Consider the following 21611-nt stretch of genomic DNA (forward strand, 5'->3'; position numbering starts at 1 on the left):
ATTACAAAAGCACTTCGGGGGGAGCTCATACGGAAGCTGGGGGGAATTCCTGGCATTGTTCCTCTTTCCATGTTTGTATGTCCACGCTGATGCCTTGTTTTTCAAGTTCACATTTCTTTTTCTTCGATTTTTACCCCAAAATCTTGAAAATGAAAAAAGACCTTCACAGCCAATTCTAGACTGACATGTTAAAAAAAAAAAAAAAGCAAAAACAGTGCTTGAGCAATAAATAATTTGCCAAAACAAGGTATGTTACATTTTTGGTAAGAAATATAAATGTTAAGAAAATGTGAAGGATCTGATTAACCTTATTTTGGGGGAATTCATTCATGTAAAAAAGCTGAAGTACTCCCACCCACGTGAGACTATCTATTGCCCCTTGGCCATTCTTATTGAGCAATCACAGACGTGACATCGTGAAGGGAGGGACACGCGGAAGGTGATATTGCGACATAATTTAAATCCCCGGCAGACTAGAGGTGTAGCTCAGTTTGTCCATTAAAACTATTTATACAAAAAATAAAAACTGCGCAAAAAGCAGAACTCTGTGGTGTCTGTAACCACCAACCTGCTGGTTTTTTGTGGGAGCGCAGTGCTTTACGGTAAAGCTGCTTGTTGATCCCACCCTCCCTTTGATAGAAACTCGGTGATATCTCACCTCTTTAAGCTAGGAGACGGGAAGAGGCAGAAAACACCTAAAACTGGGTAGTCTGAGTGAGGTCGGGTGCAGGATTTCCTCAACCAGGTGAGCCAATTCTTGGATTTTTACCGATGATTTGTCGCGCGCGTGGATTTTCTTTGAAGATTGCCGGGACACTCTGCAGTTCTAAGGAGTGGTCATGTATTCCGACAGATCAGCACGAATCTTTTATGCTAATAAAAGCTAGCGCACAAGTTCAGACCCTGATTTGTTCCTTCGTCACCAGCCGTGCTCATTCCAAATATTATTAGGCCTTTGACGCCATCGTGTATACCGAGAGAAAAAGGTCCACGTTGCCCTGAAAATGTCGCGTTTTTGAACCCTTCATTGCTGTTTGATCATCTGTGTTTGCTTTGCTAGCGCTAGCCCCGCTGTCGGGAGCGTTTTCGTGGTAGTTTTATTGTGATGCTAACGACTCGGGACAGTCAAACCAGGTCAGACGGAGCTAGCTTCCAGCCCAACTGGGTTGATTTGATCCATTTTAGCCGAGCTCTTGCGTTAGCACCACCACCGAGGAACTCTCTTGCGACAGCCTTTGTTCGAAATGAGCTCTTTTATATCAAAGGTTCATGTCTGGTGTGCGCTTGAACTTGTTTTTCTAGCTAACTTTCCTCGCGGCTGGTGACCTATATTCCCGTCTTCTGCCTACTAATCATTCACAAGGCTGTGTGGGATGCCGTTAGACGAAGGAAATGCTAACTAGTTGTAGCATTTTCCAAGCGGTGTTTGGGATACACGGACTGGTAAAATGACCTCACCCAGCAGCAGCTAGCTAGTCTCTGGGAGCGTTTCTATGTACTGGTACACGATTATTAAGTACGATAAGTACGTTTATTCTACTAATTTAGTGTTTCTTTTTTTCTCTTTTTTTAAATATATTTTTGGGTGTTTGCGCAGCCGACTTTACTTCAGTATTTGAAGTACATGTTTTGTGAAAAGTGTGCGGGTGCCTGTGTGTGTGTGTGTGTGTGTGTGTGTGTGTGTTTGTTGTATGTACGTAACATCCAGGCTCAATACTTTTGTGTATTTAATTCCACCGTCAGCGCGGTGGTCTCTCATTTGTGGTCTGCTAGTCTGGGATTATGGCTTTGTCAGACGGAACCTGTTGGGTGGGTCATGTGTAAACTTGTTTTGTTGGGAAAATGCTTGGGTGGGGACAACTGTCAGCTTCAGCCTGAACTAACAGACTGGCGTTTTCCTTCGTAAACACCGACTACACGCAGGCTTATAATTCCTCGCGTCGATAGGCCTTCCTTTGGCTTTAGTGGCGTCTGGTGGATGTTTAAAGAGGATGTGTTTGAACTATAGGTGTGACCGGTTCAGGTTTGTGGTGGAGGGGATCCTGGTAACACCACATGTCGGCTGTTCTGGAGGATCTGTGCTCTCTAGCCATTGTTTGGATGTTGACAAATGATCCCACCACCCACTGTAATTTGGTCTGCTTTTTCACACACTTCAGGTTTTTTAATAGACACACTTCAGGTTTTTTAATAGACTCAAACAAGTGGATGTAGGTCCATTTATTTCTATTTTTTTTTTATAAAGCATCCTTGTTAAAGACCCACACAATCATCTTTTGATCTATTGTAAAAGCATTCCCAGTGGTCTTTTAATTATGATTAATGCTTTTTTTAGCTAAAATCAAAAACCCTGTGTAATTTTCTATGACATAGTTTCTGCAGATCGGCAGGAGTTCATTCGAAATTCACCTCTGAGTTGTGGGCAGGATTGCCCACCTCCTGTCATCCACCTGTTTGCACTGTCTGCCGCTAGCTCACAGACCCAACCTAACATTACCGGTGCAGCAAAAATAGGGATCAATATTGGAGCTATCCAGCCGTACAGTTTTGAGACGGATGGCAGCTTGTATGAGGAAAACGAAGACATTCATGGATCTAGTCGTCTACGAGTGGATGCACCAGAATGGAGCAGAGCAGGGAGTTTGTTGCTTACCGTTGTAGGTGCTACATCACACCCATAAGCATGTTTTTTTCAATGGCATATTTTTGGTCTGCTCCGGATTCATCACGATTTGATAAAAAAAATACAAATAGTACGTGCAATTTTCCACTTAATTTTCTTTATATATGTCCTCTACAGGACAAAAATGCAACAAGAACATGTTCAAAACACCACAAACAGCACTTCCATTGGTGTGGATTTTTAAAATCTATTTTAAAGTGTTAGAAGGTAAATTAATTAGTGGGGTAAGTCCTCAGTACAACCAACACTCTGCTTTGGTATCAAATAATCTTAACATCAAACTACACTATTAACTAGCTGGAAATATGTGAATACCTGGCCAACATCGAACATGTTTTTTTCTGTCTGTCGCTCTGTTAGGCAGAGTTTAATTAAGCCTACAAAGGATTTATTGTTGGTTTGTTCTGATGATCAGAGTGAGTGAGTCATGCTGACTGATGGCTGCTGAATCAGATGGGCTTGTGATGTGACTTGTGGCGAGTCAGAGTTCAGTCAGATGTTGCTGACCGCAGAAGACTCGTCCCTTTGAACTGCCATTGGGTTTTGGAGTCTTTCACTGTGGGGGTTTTCTAATTATGTTACTTTTAAAATACACTGCCATTTTCTATTTATTGTTTTAAGAAACTGTTGCTTGTAGAATAGATTTGTTTGAACTGCTCAGCTTTAGCAAAAATGAATATAGATATACAAATTGTAGTTTTTAAATTAATCTGTCAATAGGAACACGTCATTTCAATATTTGTTAGTTTCATAAAAATACAATAAAAACCTGCTTGTTTTAACAGGCTTTTTTATATTTTGTTAATGGGTTAATTTGTCTTTAGGACAGCAAAAAATGTAGATCTGGAAAGGTTATAAAAGTACAGTAGAAAAGTTTTAAATGGAGAACAGCACAAGTGTAATAGGAAGTGGTTCGTGGTTGCATTATTATCATATTGACCGTGGGACATTTTCATTGCACAGACAAACTGCTGATTGTAGAAAATAACTTGAATTTTCACAGCCTTAGGCTGCTTGTCCACAAGTGGTTGTTGTACAATACGGTTAATCCGAAGCCAAAAATGCCATTGTATCCTTTACTCATCTCTTGTCGAATTCATAACATCCTGTTTCTCAGGAAGTGGATAAGAGGGGAAAGGGGAGGGAAGAGGGACTATAGCGGCATTGATTGTTTTTCATTGTTCAACGAAACTCGCTCCTAACTTTCAAGGCCAGCGCTAACAGCTGTGAAAGGGGAGACGGGTGGAGAACTAAAGTCATTAGTTTTGTTAAGAGGAATGCAAGTTTAAATCCCCATCAAGACACACTTTCTGGCATTTGTGTGATGGTTCTATGCTCTCCTCACACTTGTGCCCTTTCTCTCTGAGTTGCACAAACTTTGCTTTGTTTCGCCAACCCCCCAGACTAACAGCTGCAAATATCTTCCTGCCCGTGATTAAACCAGACTGACGTGAAATGCACTATTAAACTATTAAGTTAGCCTGCCAAGTTAGAGCAATCTTGTGAAATTGTCAGTTGTCTGTTATCATGAAATCCCATTTATGAGCAGTGAATCAACACAGCGAGAAAAAACTCTGTGAAAGTCTGGCAGGGAAAATGTTTTTAGTTGTAAATGTCACAATGGCAAGCTGACTTTTCCTGAAAACCCTCTCAGACCCTGATCCAGTGACAATTAGTCACAATTCTGGGAGTGCGTGGGCTGTTACCATGAATGGGCCAGAGACAATGCCAGGAATGCAAGATTAGCTTTTATCTTTGATTTGATAGTCCAGATCTTATCTCTGCATGCTCCAGTCCTCATGTTTACTCTCTTTACGTTTTCCTACCGAAACCTCTTTCTTCTGCTTTCTGTTCTTCACTCATTTTTATAGTGGATCCTTTCAGCCTCCTGAATGTGACCATATATAGACATCTGTGGCGCCACAAAGCCCTTCGTGTATTCAGGTAGATGACTCCACTTTGAGTGAGGCGAGTGACATCATGTCTGTCAGTCAGTTTTCACCTGTATGTAAATTCTGGTTGTATTTCCTACCTTCCATGTTGGTTTTTTTGTTGTTGTTTTTTTGTGGTGCTTGTTTTCTGACCACTCCTTGTTTTCTTATCGTGTCATCCCACTTCCCATTGATTTTTCTCGCACTTGGCACGCCGCGTTCTTGGGAATCCCCCCCCCCCCCCCCCCCGAGTCACAAGTGCAGCCATACGTGCGCCTCTTAGTCATCACTGTTAAAGGAAAACAGAAAGTAAAAAAGCTATGTTGTAATTGCATGTGAATTTGGGTTAATGTTATTTGATGCTGGTGAAGCTGTTTGTCACACATCCGGATCTGTTTGAGCCCACCGCGTTTCTGCCCCGTCTCTCTGTTCCCGCTGAACAGGCAGAGCGTTCACACCTGCTACCTGAAATGTAAATGCAGGTCTGTGTTTGTTGCTCAAACCCCTGACTCACCCACCTGTGCCCGTGCTTGTAGGTTACACAAAATGTAAGGGGTTAAAAAAAACAAGGAATTGGGCTGGCCTTCCCGTACCTCGTCAAACAGGTCCTGCAGGTGTGATGGTGTTGACAGTGCCTGACTGTTGAGCTCTGGTGCCAGCTTGTTTCAGCAAAGCGTGACACACGAGAGGTCACTCGGAAATAATGAGGTGTTTCTTTGCTGCAAGATAACATCGTTCAGGGGGTGGGGTTGGCGGGTGTTTCATTGGAGGGGGGGGGGGGGGTGATTAGGGTGAAGATGCTGAAAATAAAAACAGCAGGGTTTTAACCAAAAGACAGACGGAGAAGTCGGTGGAAAATGTGTTTCTTAGAAGTTGTTGCAATCTCTAAAAGCCTTTTTCTCTTTGTGTGAATACAGCACGGTAGCTGCTGGTTGATCAGCTTCCTGCTGCTACCTGTCATACGGTGATTTCAGGCTGGAACTACTCATTTTTATTTTTATTTTTTTTGCACAAGGCGCACAGATTTCCGTTGACACAATTCCACTGTGTTCTCACTAGGTTGAACTTTTTTCCCCCAGTTGAAGCACATTAGCTACATATCTCTTTCTGTTATTTCTTAGTGCACCCCATCACTCCCCATATTTATCTTTTTCTTTGCAGTCCATTCCCCCCCCTTGTTTCTGGAATTGGTGGTTCAGTGGCCTTCTACACATGAACAACTAGAGCTTCATCTCCAACTGTGGTTTAATCTCTCACCTCTTTCAAATCACTCCCAAAGGTGAAGGTGTGTATATATATTTACTCTTGTTTTTGTTGTTGTTTTTTTTTAAATATCCCCTCTAAAACACAAGAATTCTAATCCTAAACTGCATTCACACTGGCCCTGGCAATGCACATTCAAGCCACTTCCAATGAAAGCTCTTTGGAAATGTGCGTTTGGGCTTTCGCGTTCAAGACTTTTACGTTTACACGGAGCTACGCAAGTTTTTACTTCAGATTTTGGGCTCTACGTACAAAACTCGCAGCCATTGAAATTAAAAGTTAAACCAGCTTAAACTTTGACCAGTCAGGGACTCAGATTTGGTAGTGACTAATGGATGATGTCCCCTGTAATTCACAGAAGTACCAACCATTTGAAAATTGATCACGGTGGACAAATTAATTATTGTGGAATTTTATGACACAAAGTCTTTCCTATATCAGAATCAAGCTGTGAGCCTGCAGAATGATTCACAAGAATTCTACCGTGTTGACAATTCTAACCAAATCTCTTCCATCTGTAAGTGGCAGTCATGCGTTAGTAAACAGAAACAAAAGAAAAACATGAAGACGCCGCTCCCTGCTTGTCTAGTGTAATGACCATATGTTTGGAGTGCGTGTAAGAATGTGCGTTCTTGAACGCGCGTCGTATGCCCAGTGTGAACGTAGCTTAATATCATGCTTTTGTGTTCAGCATCCCGCTGTGGTAAAATCTCAAATGATTCTCCCTGAACTGTTTTCATTATCACTAAAAGATAAATATTTGGGCGTAAATAAGAGGACACGATGACACGGCTATGGTCATATTTTGATAACTAGACTGTTTTAATTCACACACTCAAATACCATTGAGTAGAAAGAAAGCTCTTGTATTTATTTTGTTGATTGCTTTCAAAAGGCAGCTGGATTACTGTACTTCTCATATTTAAGGTGCTCATGGTTTCTGGTAAATTGTTATAAGAAAAAAAATGCTAATAATTGAATGACCAGAGGCTTCCTCTTGTCGTCTCTGCCCACTGTCAGTGCTTCATGTAGTACAGTTTGACCTGAAGTGTACTCCGCTGTGTTTACTACCCCAATTTTAGCTCTGTTGTTATGTTTGGGAAAACTCTGCAGCTGCGATTGAAGCAAATTTCCACCTATAGTTAGGGTTTCTGCCTGTAGGTGGGAAAGAACTACAATGCGTGATTAAAGAACGACAGGCCTAATGGAGGCTTGACAAAACTCCTTTGATATGGTTGATAGTTGGAAACCAGTTTTTAAATTTTGTGATTACCTTTGTTTCACTGGATTAAGCAAAGCCCAGATATCATTCAGTTACCTCGACCTCAATCACCAAACTCCATGTGTCCGCTGACAGACGGGATGAATTACTCTTTCAATTTAATACCTGCCTCCATAATCCCCCCCCCCCCCCCCCTTCGGAATCCGCTTTACTTTTCTTTGAAGCGTTTGTTTTTGTTAGATTCCCACTCCCTTTGCTGAAGAAGTGTATGCATCTGCATGGATGTGCGTAACGTCCCACCCCCACATTTCTCCCCTTGGGGCCACACTAGTGTGTATGGAGCAGTGTGAGAGCGCAGCGGCTCTGCTGGAGTCAGTCAGGGAGCAGGAGGTGCAGTTTGAACAGCTGACCCGGGCGCTGGAGGAGGAGAGGAGGAGAGTGGGCCTCCCTGCCACCAGCCCCTCGGCCCTGGGTCACCCCTTCCCTCACATACAGGTAACACGCCCCCCCCACATTACATCCCCATCACAGCTCTTTCATCTAAAGCCCCAGCTACTTACCCTCATAATGGATACTTCATCTCACTGTCCAACCCCTCCCCTGAATTCATGCATCATTTACTCCATCTGAACTCCATTTATCGATCATTTCTCCTCAAGTACACAACTGTACGTTTGCTAGCTGCCTTGTTGAATGTTTGCTTTGACTGTGAAGAGTCATCACTATCTTGAGGAAGGTACTTCAAGTGCATGCCTAAACAGTGTTGATCTGCTTTTAACACGCCTCAGTTCATTCTCTTGCAACATTTTTCCCCGTTCACCGGATAGGAAGACGTGCAAACACACCTCTAGATTTGCTGGTGCTTCTGTTTCTGCTGTCTTTCTAAGTATTAAAAAAGAGCATGCTCATTTAGAAAAACGTGTCTTTGGTTGTGCATGTGTCACCCAAACCTCCATCCATTGAAAACAGAGCGACTTTTACTGCTGTGATTCATCTTTTGTTTTTGTTTACTCTATTTTGCATTTGATGCAAAAGCACTGTTCTAATGGAGCTAATTTAAATTAGTTATAATATATTTTGTCTTAACTATTTACTTTGCTATGTTGTTTAGATATAAAAATACATTTGCATTTATTATGACTGCATCTGAGTTTAAGAGCGAAGGCTTTCTACTCTGCCTTTGAGTTTTGTTAAGATCTGTTGCTCTTTTCATTTATTAGTTTTTGCTTAATTTAATTTAATTGCTGCTTTTCTTGTAGGTTTCATTCAAATATTAGAATTTTACAAAGAAATCTGTTAATAATCTATGCGTAGATGATATTTAATAAAGCCTTGTCTTAGATTTTAAGTGAGGTGGCATTCTGGGAGGGTAAAGCCGAGGAGGAAGCATGTTCTGCTCCACTTAATGTTATTTTTTAATGAGCGTTTCCTCTGTAAAAATACAGGTTAAAGAGCAGATAGACAGATTGAAAAGAAAAGATGACAGTTTAAATTGTTAAAATTCTTAGTTCCTTTCCCAGTGACACTGTTGCCACTACTTAGTGCCCTGTGGTTGCTCCCCCCCCCCCTCCTCAAGGGCTGTTGTAATGCATCTCAATAAGTTGGAGTGTTGAAGAATGTTGCACACTGTTATGTAAGAGTTCAGAGCAGGAGGAAACGAGGCGCGAGGATGAGCGGCTGCATTCCAAAATGTCCTCTTCCATCTCTGGCAGTGATTGTCAGACCATAAACACGCTAGGAGGGTTTAGTCAGCACTGAATGTGCTTAAGCAGCAGCAACAGTATCTGCATGCTTATAAGGCATTACATGGGCTTGCCTGTAACCTCTAATGTGGGCTCTTTTAGCTAATGATGTGGAATATAACTAATTTGGTTTGCATGGTCTGACAGTCTTGCTGTTTTGTCACAGAACGGCCGTTTAGGGGATGCAGACATAGAGCGGCTGAAACTCACTGACTCGTATATAAACAACACACAGGTTGGTAGTTAAAGGAACAGTTTTTTTTTTCTAAATTATTGATGTATTAACTTTTTTTTGTCTTGCTTATGCACTTTAAATATGTGGTGTCTTTGCTTAAAGTACAGGATGGTGGACCCTGCACACGGCGCTCTGGATGAGAGCTACACTCCGGAGGACGATTCCCACGAAGCACATTCTGTCTTCTCTGAGGAGGGAACAACCCGACGATCTGATAATGGGGTACTTGGATGTCGCATGTTTTGTCCTTTTCACATATGAGCGATTTGTGTCCCAACAACGTAAAAAGTGTCAAAATAACCACATCACATTTGTCTCGCTGTTGTTTTAGATGAAGAAACCAATGTCACGCACAGTGATGCCCAGTGAGTCGATGGGACTCGATGGCGGCATTACAGTGCCCGGGATGGGGGTCTACAGTGCCACCTTGGACCGGCCTTATAGGCAGCCCGGAGCCGCGGATTACCCCACCGCCACAGTACCCAGAAACTATCACTATGGTCCCATGGTCGGAGGATATGACGACTATCGGGGAGGGCCGCCGTCAGAAGCGTACACAAGTCTGAGCAGGGGCTCTCACATGGATGAGCGCTACAGGTACAAGAGCACAGACCGCTGCAGAAAACACATTTTGTGTCCTTGTTGTTCTTAAGAACAACCTAAAAAAACGTCATCATTTATATTAAGCTGTTGGAACAGAGGTGGATTTGTAGTTAATCATTAAAGAATACACCTTAAAATGACCCAAATGTGTATTTATTTATAACTGTCAATTTTTATTCCTCATTTCTAGAGTGTTTGATTGTGACCAAAGAAATGCTAATTCACATTTGGTGTTGTAGGTAGAAGATGAGTTTCAAAAGTTGCCAACAGATGCATATCAACGATGTGTCATCACAGGGAACCCTGTCTTGTCCTATTTCTTATCAGTGACCAACGTATCAAAAAATGCTTCAGTGCTTTTCATTTCACTTTAGGCCCGTTGACACCTACAGAACTCTGGACTCGGGGTATAGGGCGCCGAGCCGTCAGCAGCTGGACCCGTATGCTGCACAGCCCCAAGTGGGTCGGGTTATGAGGGCCCTGGGCTCAGCAATGGAAATGAGGTATGGTCAAGGCCCATATGTTTTGGATGAGGATCAGCGCAGCGTGGGATATAGTGACTATGGCATGGGCCCTCCGCCCATCCACCCTGGAGGGTATGGCACCATGCCTCGTTTGGGGGCAGGCCCTGGTGGTATGGAGAAGCGCAGACTTAGGTAATACCCGCTTCCACTGTTTTGCTTTGCATAAAAAGATTCGATTTGACCAAAGATGCATAAAGAAAATCTCTTTTCTGTGACTTTTAGGAGCTGTGAGGACACTCTGGATGGAGACATGAGAGGAGTCGATCCATATGCGTGGGGGTCTCCCATGACGATGGACAGAGGAAGCATGGCTTCGTTAGATAGCACACTGAGAAAAACGGCTCCCGGTACATGGAGGCAGCCTGAGCTACCCGAGGTGATTGCCATGTTAAACTACAGATTCGACCCGGTCAAGATCAACGCTGCCGCCTTCCTTCAGCACCTCACATTCAAAAACGACAAAGTGAGTGAGTCGGTCCTAGACGAGCAGAATTGGTGTGTCACTTTAGGAAATGTGTTGACATGTTTTTGCTTGTTGATCTCTAATTCGACACTTATTTTCCAGGTGAAGTCAGAAGTACGTCGTCTGAAAGGGATCCCAATCTTGGTTTCCCTGTTGGACCATCCCAGCAAGGAGGTACACCACTCTGCGTGCGGCGCGCTGAAAAACATTTCCTATGGACAGGACCAAGACAACAAGATTGCCATTAAAAACTGCGAGGGCGTTTTTGCTTTAGCCAAGCTGCTCAGGAAAACTAATGACCAGGATCTAACTGACACAATTACAGGTATGCATTCCAAAAGATGATGCCTTTTACAATCAAATACCATCATACAAATATTTACTCTAATCTCTTCATATTAGCTCTACACTGTCATTCATTGTTTAAACTTGTTGTCCAGGCACCTTGTGGAACCTCTCCTCCCATGATGCAGTAAAGATGGATATTGTGGACCATGCCCTACACGCCCTGGCCGATGAGGTGATCGTTCCACGCTCAGGCTGGGAGCAAGGAAACCTCGGCAGGGAGGAAACTTGCAAACCTAGACATTTGGAATGGGAGACTGCCTTGACCAACACTGCTGGCTGCCTTAGGTATGCGCTGGTCTGAAGAGTGGAGGAAACTCGAATGTAGGCACAAAAACCTATTTTAGGCAGAAAATGTGTAATTATGCCCTTGATTTTTCCGTCTGCTGCAGGAATGTGAGTTCAGAGCGCAGCGAGGCCCGGCGAAAGCTGAGGGACTGCAATGGACTGGTGGACTCTATAATGTACATTGTTCAGTCACAAATTAACTGCAAAGATGTAGATAATAAGGTAACTGCTGTTTGCACACAGTGTAGAGCTCTAAATCTAGATTCATTTTGTAGAACGTGTAATTATTGTCTCATATTCTTTGCTGTTCCCGGTCTTCCCTTCTTCTTATAGTTGGTGGAGAACTGTGTCTGCCTCTTGAGGAACCTTTCCTACCAGGTCCACCGTGAAATCCCAGACGCAGAGCGCTATGCAGAGGCCACGCCTCTAAACCAAGGTCCACCCACAGCCAATAAAGGAGGCTGTTTTGGTTCTCGAAAGAGCAAAGGTTAGTTTCAGACCGTTTTTGCCGTGGAAGTGATTCTCTGTATATATTAATAAAAGGCAGTTGCTGGATGGATTGAGCTTGCTGGTGGCAGATGCACCTGTCGCTTATTTTTCACACTGTCCCACTGTTTCCCTCTTCTTTCCTCTTCCATGTTGCCCTTTCTCTCTGCTCTGTTTAGATGAGTGGTTTTCCAAAGGTAAGAGTTTCTTGATGTTGTAGTAAACATTTAAAACCACTCCCATTCGTCATTTTTACTAACGCAAAATGAAAACGGAGTTGCAAAACTGTCGACTTAGGTCACAGAGGCATGATCATTTGGAGTCGCAGAAATGACCGCATGCCACCGCATGCTAGTGGTGCTTGTTCCACTCTTGCCTGTTCACATTTGGAGACAAAAATACTGTTAGACTGAGAATCCATTTAACCTAGCACATGGCATTTGTTTTGTTTTTCCATGTCTCCTAAATTATTATTTTTTTTATTTGTTTGCAGGAAAGAAGGATGGAGATGATGGAAATGGGGATCATGTTGAAATTCCAAAGAGGTCGACCCCCGCCAAAGGTTTGTCTTTTTTAATCTCATTTACTCTGTGAGCAACTACTGGATACTTTAAGGTTTCATGTGTTGAACTGTAGTTTTAAAAAAATATTCCTTAAGACAGCACGGCAGCTTTAATATGTATGCACAATGTGAAAATTCATATTTTACTATTCCATCATATTTAAAAGAAAAACGAATAAATTGTTTGCTATTGCTTGAAATTGGGCCGCTAAAGCTGAATATTGTAGAAAAATGATTTTCTATATTTGGTCTTTATATCCCAAAGTAGGTTTGCCTAATAGACCTAAAGTTGGTGAAATCTACAACAGGCTGACAAACTAACCTGCCTAAAAGTTGGTCCTGCCTCACATTGGGGATATAAAAGCCCAGTGGTTATATTCTTAAAGAAGAAAAGAGGACCAGGTTCATTTACTCAGTGCTGCTGAAACTGGAAACCTAAACCAGCTGCTATGCTCCAAATGTCTCTGGTCTTCTTTTTGTTTGCATCAGGTTATGAGCTGCTGTTCCAGCCAGAGGTGGTTCGTATTTACACCTCACTGCTCAAAGAGAGCAAGAACTCCTCAGTGCTTGAGGCTGTCGCCGGAGCCATCCAGAACCTGTGCGCTGGCCGTTGGCTTGTTAGTGCCATTTAACTCACTGCGTTATTTTTTGGACGTTGTTTTATCTTCCGGTGTCGGTGACCATCCATGTGTGGTTGTTGTTTAGTTCGGCCGGTATATTCGGACCACTGTGCGGCTGGAGACGGGCCTCCCTTTGATGACAGAGTTGCTGGCTCACGGTAACGACCGTGTGGTTCGAGCCATGTCGGGAGCTTTGAGGAACCTTGCTATTGATAACCGGAACCGTGAACTTCTAGGTAAGCTTGAAGCTCTGACCAACATCAGGCTTGACCGTTTCAAGATTGTTGGTTCCTAATACGACGTTTTTGTCTGTAGGGTCGCACGCTGTTCCCAACCTTGTGGCCAACCTGCCTGGAGGCCAGAGTCAGACCGGACGCACTTTATCGGAGGAGACGGTGATATCGGTTCTGAGCACGCTTGCTGAGGTGATGGGCAATAACGTGGATGCGGCAAAGCTCCTCCGACAGTCACAAGGCGTTGAGCGACTGGTGCTCATCGTCAAGAACGGGTAAGTGTTTCGGATGAGCTGAAACTGAGCCTCTATTAGTGTGCTATAGAATTATTGGAATGAACCTTTGATTTTGGGGCAAAAACACAAGAGTGACTGTTTGGATTGAATCTCCTCTTTAGCAGATGATAGTCATGTTTATTTCTGCTTATCACTGTGTGTACGTCTTTAAAAGTAAAGGCTGGGGAAATGGAAAACGGCAATAAATGTTGGGGGGGGGGTCTTGCAGGGAGCGCTCAGAGCGTGAGGTGCGTGCCGCAGGGCAGGTCCTGCAGCTTGTCTGGGCTCACAAGGAACTGCGCCGCCCACTTGAGAAAGATGGCTGGAAGAAGGGAGACTTCATGGTCAGCCCTAACCCTAACACGAGCAACGGCCCGAGCACCCGAGCCAACGGCACCCACGAGGACAGCTCCATGCCACTGCTGGACAAGGGTCAGTGGCACTTTATAGTTTAGAATCTAAACCTTTGAAGCAGCAGAGCTTCTTTCATGACTCTAGTTTGTTTTTACCTTTAGGAGAAAAGAGGGACATGATTCCATTAAGTGACATCTATCCTGGTGAGTACATGCATCTTCTTTTAAAGTCACATTCTTCTGTGGTTAGTGTGTATTTGGGCAAAAATGCTTTTTTAAAGCCTTCTAAGCATGAGTCTATAAAAAATGTTGAAGTCCTTCGGGAATTTCAGAGAATTATAGCTAAAAACCTCACATGAAAGAGTGCCATAAAGTTTGGCTGCTTGCAGAAATTTGGTTTAAGATGTTTTAACAGACTGTCTGCATTTAACGATAAGTTTTGATTCCTCTCACTTAAGAGTCCTACTCTACACTGGACCAGAGGGAGAGAAGACAAACTCTGGATGATACCGCGGACACTTTGCAGGTACCTGAACCCTTCTTGTGCTCGTGTTTTCTCTAACTGTATTCACCCGCAACCTCCTGCACAGTAATGAACACTTTCGTGCTGCTGCCTTTCAACCTCACAGTTAACATTTTCTCTCACACTCTCTTCCTGTCCTCCTTTTTGTCTTTCTTTCTTTGGTTGGCCCTCAGCGAGGGGTCTATGGGGGCAGAAAGGGCTCCCTGCCTTTGCTGGACTCCTACGATGGTTAGCCCTACCCGCTCCCCCGTTCTCCCTCTGCATGTAACAGCATGGTATGTCCAACTGACCTCTAATCCTGCATGGACTCTGCAAGCGGTCTTCTGTGTGTCTCATGACGTTCGGGCCAGCGGTGAAAAGCTTTGTGCTGATGTCGTAACTTTGCGATAACCTTGCTGTTGTGTGCTGAATCTGCTGCTACAGTGTGCTGCAAAGATGCCCATCGCCATCTTTGCAGCGTCTCGCTTTAGATTTTCAGGCCTACAACAATTAGGAGTTGGATCTTCGGGACACGTGTCGGTTCTAGGGCTGGGCAATAAGTCGATTCTATCGACAAATTCAAATTTGCTGTATAGGAAGATTTATTTTTTGGGAATCTGTATTTTTTTTCTCGCCCCCAGCACCTTTCATTTTAACATCTGCACAATGCGCAGATGTTAAAATAGCAAATGGCAAGAAGAACTTGTTCCTCAAACAGGATCAATTTCTGTGGTTATGTGGAACTGACTTGGTTTTATGTCTTCAGACTTGGAGCAACAAACCACACGCCACATAATCTGTTTAAAGCTACCAAAAGTGGGAGGACGCCAAATGAGGTTCAACACCTGAAACGGAGGATTCTGTCGAGCTCTCTACGAGATGCTCAAGCTAGCAGCAGCTAACAAAACACCCGCCGCGTTGTTTTACCAGCATTTTTACCCGCTTGCATTCGCCTTCCGGTTTTTGTTCAATACATTCTGTCATTTGTAATTTTTGTTTAGGTATGTAAAGGGGGAGAAATGATTTAAATCAATCAAATCTAGTGTGAAGATAATCAGAGTTTGGGTTTTTAGTTTAAATCCCCCAGTCCTAGTCTGTTGATACCGTGGTGGTGTCACAATATCAGAACTCAGAACTTTTTTTTTAACCCAATTTAGTACTTTTTATCAGTTACTGGGTCTTCTGAAAAAAACATCCAAAAAATGGATTATATTCAACTTAATTTGTTTCAACTGTTATTTCCTACACAACACAGATTCCCAAAGAAAAAAACCATTGGAGATAATTTATGTATGCTTGTCATGAGTTCAGGATGTATAACCGATGTCATTCAGGCTGCAGTTCACTCATGGTTATTCAAATGATGCAGTCCTCATGGCTGCAGTCCCGATCCCATCATCTTTGTGCTTTAACGCTTTGTAAGAGCTGATGTTTTCTGACAAAATGATAAATGCAACATTAGAGTTTCATATCAAACAAATAAAGTCTCGTTAAGGTTTGTGCCGTTAGCGTGCTAGCTTAAACACACACAAAAAACAGCAGTCAAAGACATGAAGGAAGTTGGACACGCTTATTGCTTTAGAATGCACACATTTGACTTTGACTTCCTTTAAACTGCCCGAGAGTCATATTTGGTGGAAGTTGGTAGCAGCTTAGGGTGTTTGTGTGTTTCAGTGTCTACATTACAGATATTAAAATAACCCAAGTGCTTCCCCGTTTTCTCAGGTATTTGCTATGCTTCTCCTTTTGCAGTAACAGCCACAAACTGTAGACAAATGAAACCTCAGGTGTTTTAGTCTCCTAGGTTGGGTAATTGTGACGGCACATGTTCAGGTAGTCATTGTTGCAGTCTGGTTGTGTTGTGGGGTTTCTTTCTAACGCATGTTCTCTGCTGTGTTCCTGTAGAAAAACTGATCGTGTGCATTACCCAGACTGGGCCGTCCCTGCCACACCACCGCTACTGACGAGAGAAGATCCAGACGCCACCTTCCTGCCCCGCTTTCACCTCTCCGTCGCCGTGCAGATGGGATCAAAAGACGAGAGCTGACATCCAAAGAGAGTGGTTTGGTCGCAGGCCCAAAGTTCCATACTGTGCACATGTTCATGCATACACGCCCACCTATTTCATTCAAAGTGTAGCAGCAGAAATATTCTCTGTTTATAAATTATAACTCTTCTGTAAAGGCAATCACCTTTGTTGACAATCTTTTTCATTTTGGTGTAGTCAGTCATCCTGCTTCTTTGTTTCCTTACTTTTTGCTACTGTTGAGAATAAAATGTTGTAACGGCCGCCAACGTCCGCATCCTGATGACAGATTTGTATAACTTCTATGTAGGGTATATACTGTACATATATTAAAAACAAAAAAAACCATCAATCTGGATGACTGCATTAGTTTTGGCTCATTAAGTTAAACCGTCTCTTTAACTGGGAATGTTAGAAAGTGGGATGTCTCAACAGGCCGCCTTTAGCTGGAGAATGTTTGTTTATACAGGACTTCCTGTCTGGAGTAACTTCCACTTTCTGTTGGGATGAGCACAAACCTGGAAGGACAGGTGTGTGCATATTTGTAAAGTGCTCCACCTGTGGCAGTTTGCCGTGTAGGAGACGACATCCGTGGACCCTTATTGTTTGTTTGTTAGAGTGAGTGCATTTCTGTGTACAGGCACCCCATGCAGAAGACTGGATTTCTGCTTTTCTGTTTGGTTTTAACGTTCCTGCTGCCTCTGTTATGCTTTTAATGATTTTTTTTTTTTTTATTTACTCCCCAAATCAATAGGTAGTTTGTTTCCTGTCTGGATTGAACAGGCCTGCCCACAAGTCTGACCTGGTACTGAAGTAGAAAGCTGTGATTAAAACACTACACTTAAACCACTATTATCCAAACATTCCTGGCTACGTTGTTGAGAGATCAGTGGTTTAGTCTGTTTGTTTGTCAGAATGAAGTCATTGTGAAGCAGTAGATCTGCCTAATGAACTCAAATTTGGGAAGCTTCTTCAGTTAAAGACTTGTTTTCCTCAAACGGTTATGGGAGAGATGCTCATGTTTTTATTTAAATTGAGAGGCAGCGAAAAAGCACACTTTGATTCATTTGTTTGTACTGTGTGTTGTGACTTTAATTTTATTTTATTCCTTCTGCATCCGATTTTTTTGTTTTAATTTTAGGGGGGCCGTATGTGGACGAAAGCATTATGCAACTTGATGTACCTTTTTATTTCAACTTTTACAGCTACGTACAGAAGAGACCAATTTTCTTTATTTTTCTTTTTGTTTTGTTTTTGCTCTTTTTTTTTGTTTCTTTTTTTCTAATCTTGTTTTCACATAGTATATTTGTACTGTTGCCTATCCATGTGAAATTATGATGTACCATGCATACCTGCCTTGGCTCTGAGAACTTGCTTTTTCAGTGAAGTATGTAACTGGTCAAACTGTTTTTATAAATAAAGAGCTTTTCTTAGACGAGATGATGCAGCGTGTGTGGTTGTTTGGGAGATCAGGAAGGACTTGTGCTATTTAACATGTCTAATTAAAGAGAGGTAGACACTGTGTAACATCATATTCCTGGTATTTGCTCAGGCAGATCGCAGCGGCTTAAACTTGATACTGTTTGGTCTCGCCTCTTCTAGCCTCGTCTTATTACTTTCTTTTTAAGGGGGATCTGTTAATTACTAATGTTTGCTGTCCAGGAAACATTCAGACCAGACGCTGGAAAGTGACCTGGGTGTAATGCGGCTCCGGATAAAGACTGTAATCTGTGTTTATGTGGATGGGAAAATGACAAATCTTTCAGACATCATGTCCACTGCAGAGCAGCTGGAGAGTTTCGACACACTCGGCTTTGCCGGTCTCTCGGGTTGCACGTCGACATGGACCCGCGTTGCGTTTGTCAGACTCTTGACAAGTCGGGGAAGTCGTGTGGAGGGCTGCAGGATTTGAAGGTGACATGGCATTTCCAGCCGGCAGCATGTCGGACATGCTTCCCAAACAAGAGTTAAGACCAAAGGGCTTTATGTGCATGTTCATACGAAAGATTTTCAAATTCTTGAAACCTCTGCAACTAGTATGAATACAAATGTCGTCATTCAGAGGGACATTTGAGGCTAATAACCATCTAAATGTATTGCTTTTTCTTTTTTTTTTAATTAATTTTGTTCAAAGTGTCTTTTTATGAAAAGAAAAGCCTTCATCCCCCCTAAATGTGGTTGCTTTATGAATATAAGACAAAACATTTCATGCTATAGCTGTTTACATGCAAACACTACTTGTTCAGAATGTTTAAAACCCCACAAATGTCTGGATGTTTGAGTCGTATCTGACTCAAGCGTGGACCTGTGAAACGGTTGTAACCTCTGCAGCTGGCGCGCACAAGCTCCTCCTTAAACCTGAGATCTCCAAATGCAGCAGATTCCCACCCACCTCCCTCCGTCCTGGTGTCAGATCTATTTAGAGCTGTCCTGCTGTTCCTCTCTATAGCTTAAATAGAAGGAGCAACTTTTATTTCCAGCACGCAACATCTCAGGGGGCAAAACTGCTAGGATCAAAATGGAAGGAGTGCTGCTGTGAGGGGTGTTGACGGGGATTTTTCACCAACATGCAGAGTCCATACTAGGGGGGTGCCGCTGTTCAGGAAACGGATTTCCCACTGGAAGACTACCTTTTGCTTCCTGTCTCATGATCCCTTGGAGCTGATTTGTTGAGGAACTTGTGTTCAATCAGGTCCTGCTGAGGAACAAGCTTTGTCTTGCAGTATGGCGTCATTCGATGGCCCTTCCTCAAACTCTAGTGAGGATCTAGAAGACAGCACTCCTGCTCCAGACTCTACCCGCCGCACCTCCCACACTGCCAACCAGAGCGGGCTCAGTGGTCTAGGCTATGGATTCAGGGTGGCCTGGCACCATCTGAGGCCCTTTTTCCCCTTCTTCCTCATTAGCTTCATGGTCGTTGCCATTGTCTACCTGCTGCAGGCAATCATCTATGGGGGGCCCTTCAAGGACCCCCTTTTCTTTGTCAAGTTTAATGAGCGCTGGCCCCGGCCGACGGCTCATCGACCGGACTCTCCCTTCCCTACCGAGGTGTTCTCTCCCGTCTCATCACTGTCATTTGAACAGGTCCCTACCGATTTGCTGAGAGTCAATGACACAGTGTGACCCTCCAAGGAAACTTTCTAACGGCAGGAATTCACCTCCAGACACGTACATAGAAAATGGACTTAATCTTTCTTTTTTAAAGAAGCAGGCTTTGGCTTTCAAAGTTTGTTTACCTGTTGAAGTTTCATCAAAGTTTACATCAATGTCATGAAAAATGTTTTAGCTTACATGCAAGGAAGAACATAAATGTATTTTGAACTAATTGCAGATTAATGTAACTGTTGGCCTTTATTGCGTACAATGTGTCTGTTGGGTGTATGTAGTATTTTGGAGGAGGACCTGCTATCTAAATTAGGATCTATCAAGTGTGATCCATACAACACCTTTTTAAAAGTGTATCAAGCCAATAGAGGAGCTTTATTGTTGTTAAAAAAAGTATGTTTTTTACATTTTGAGTAATTTAAATGCGGGAATATTTTTGGCATATTTGACCAAAACATGTATTCATTTATTTATGAAATGAGGATTTTTCTCTCTCATTTGGGTTGAGGTTAGTGATGCATTTATCCCCATCTGTGAAGGTACTAAAAGGGTTGTTCCCCCCCCCCTCTTCACCCCAGCCAGAGCACCTGAAGCAAAGACCCCTGATGTATTAACGCACATGTGAAATGAATATGAGACATTGAGCTCTAAATCTCACATATATGTCCATCAGGGAGCAGGTTTAGCCTCACAGGTGCTTCAGAGGTCTGAAATGAAGGTGTTGATCTCCAACGTTTTGACATGACTGTTGATAAAGGGCCCACTTCTGGCTTTATTTTACTATTCAAACTCCCACACAGCACAAAGCTTTACACTAATAAGTTGCTGTCATCTGCTGGAACAACAGCTCACAATGAAAGGTTATTCTTAATCATTTGATTTCAGAACTTAATAGAAAATTATTGTATTCCACCCAGGGAATACAATAATAAGGGACTAGTCTATCATGAATCTAAGAGAAAACATGCTTTTTATACACAATCTTTGGGATAATAAAAGCATCATCGTACCCCCAGTGCCTTTTGTTATTGATATATATATATATATATATATATATATATATATATATATATATATATATATATATATATATATATATATATATATATATATAAATAAATATATATATATATAAATAAATATATATATATATAAATAAATATATATATAAAAAAAAATTTTTTTTGGGGGGGGGGGGTTAAATTCTCACAAAATTTGTTGTATAAAGGTTGTCAGAACAAGGGCGTAGTGCAGCATTGCATCCCCTTAGCTAAACACTCGAAGTTTATTTTGTCAAAAATACTTGAAAATGAGTAAAGAGTATGAGTAGTATAGGAAGTATACTAATTTACTTCTTTGGACTAAATTAGAATATTTTAGGTTAACATTATTTGAGTATTATATAAAAAAGTAAACCTCAAGTATACTGCCTCACTTAAGTATACTTGTAGTACACTTAAATGCTACTTTTTTGCTAAAGGTCAACATGATGGTGTATTATTCATATTAAACATGTAAATTGACCAGTTCAACAAAGAACTAATGAACGTCTTGTTCATATAATGTTAAATAAAGTGGAAAAGTGTCCGCTTACTTATACGGTGCTAATAGTTGTAGCTTTTATTTGCAATACATATTCTTGGTTTTAGGATTGCTGTGTCAGGTGCGCTGACGTCACGTTACGGCTGCAACCTCAGTCAACATCGAACTGTATGTTTATTTCTCTTGTACGAGTTGTACTGGAACCTAATTTCCTCATCGTGGGATTAATAAAGGTATCATTCATTCCTTCATTCATTCAATTATCTTATAATGATATAAAGAAAAATAGATTTTTCCAGTAGGTTGAGACTTTTTTTTTTAAATAAAGTGCCTGGTGTTGGAATCAATAAAAGTACAGAATGAGTATGTAAAATTGGATTTCACTAAACATTACAGATTAAACAATTTAAACAATTTTATGCTGGGACCAAATTTTAAGAAATTTGAAAGTTATGTTAATAAAAAATAATTAATTAAAAATATGGTCTGACCTCCACCAAAAACAAAGACAAATTTGGGATTTTGTTAAAAATGTTACATTTATGAATGTAAAATTTAGCAAGGAGGTTAAGTACGTTTATTAAAAACTTAAATAGCATATTCTTGTG

At 42.0% G+C, this 21611-nt stretch overlaps 1 protein-coding gene across 27 annotated transcripts; it reads left to right on the top strand.

Annotated features, from left to right (window-relative positions):
- The first annotated feature begins 371 nt into the window (after positions 1-371).
- Positions 372-17794, top strand: LOC101167128 (catenin delta-1). 27 transcript variants are annotated; one of them, XM_023959118.2, is made up of 22 exons: positions 399-745; positions 5776-5899; positions 7431-7594; positions 9008-9076; positions 9179-9298; positions 9408-9673; positions 10054-10335; positions 10426-10666; positions 10769-10991; positions 11107-11299; positions 11404-11521; positions 11633-11786; positions 11965-11982; positions 12279-12347; positions 12837-12964; positions 13053-13203; positions 13283-13475; positions 13705-13907; positions 13991-14032; positions 14287-14354; positions 14525-14626; positions 16236-17794. In XM_023959118.2, the coding sequence occupies exons 3-21, from the start codon at positions 7436-7438 to the stop codon at positions 14582-14584; spliced, it is 2757 nt and encodes a 918-aa protein (XP_023814886.1). In that variant the 5' UTR covers positions 399-745; positions 5776-5899; positions 7431-7435; the 3' UTR covers positions 14585-14626; positions 16236-17794. The 27 variants fall into 27 exon arrangements, with proteins under 27 accessions (XP_078810242.1, XP_078810238.1, XP_023814889.1 ...); XM_023959114.2 differs by having other exon boundaries at positions 14525-14579; XM_023959115.2 differs by having other exon boundaries at positions 5776-5893; positions 14525-14579.
- Positions 17795-21611: the final 3817 nt, after the last annotated feature.

Source organism: Oryzias latipes, chromosome 10, assembly GCF_053564925.1.
Source record: "Oryzias latipes strain Hd-rR chromosome 10, Olatipes_Hd-rR_3.1".
Classification (NCBI taxonomy): Eukaryota; Metazoa; Chordata; class Actinopteri; order Beloniformes; family Adrianichthyidae; genus Oryzias; species Oryzias latipes.

Coding starts and splice junctions, on each gene's coding strand:
- LOC101167128 (XM_023959114.2), top strand. CDS start 7,436: ATGGAGCAGTGTGAGAGCGCAGCGGCTCTGCTGGAGTCAGTCAGGGAG. Junction 13,908..13,990: donor CATGCCACTGCTGGACAAGG/GTCAGTGGCACT, acceptor TTTTACCTTTAG/GAGAAAAGAGGGACATGATT. Junction 14,580..16,235: donor TTTGCTGGACTCCTACGATG/GTTAGCCCTACC, acceptor GTGTTCCTGTAG/AAAAACTGATCGTGTGCATT.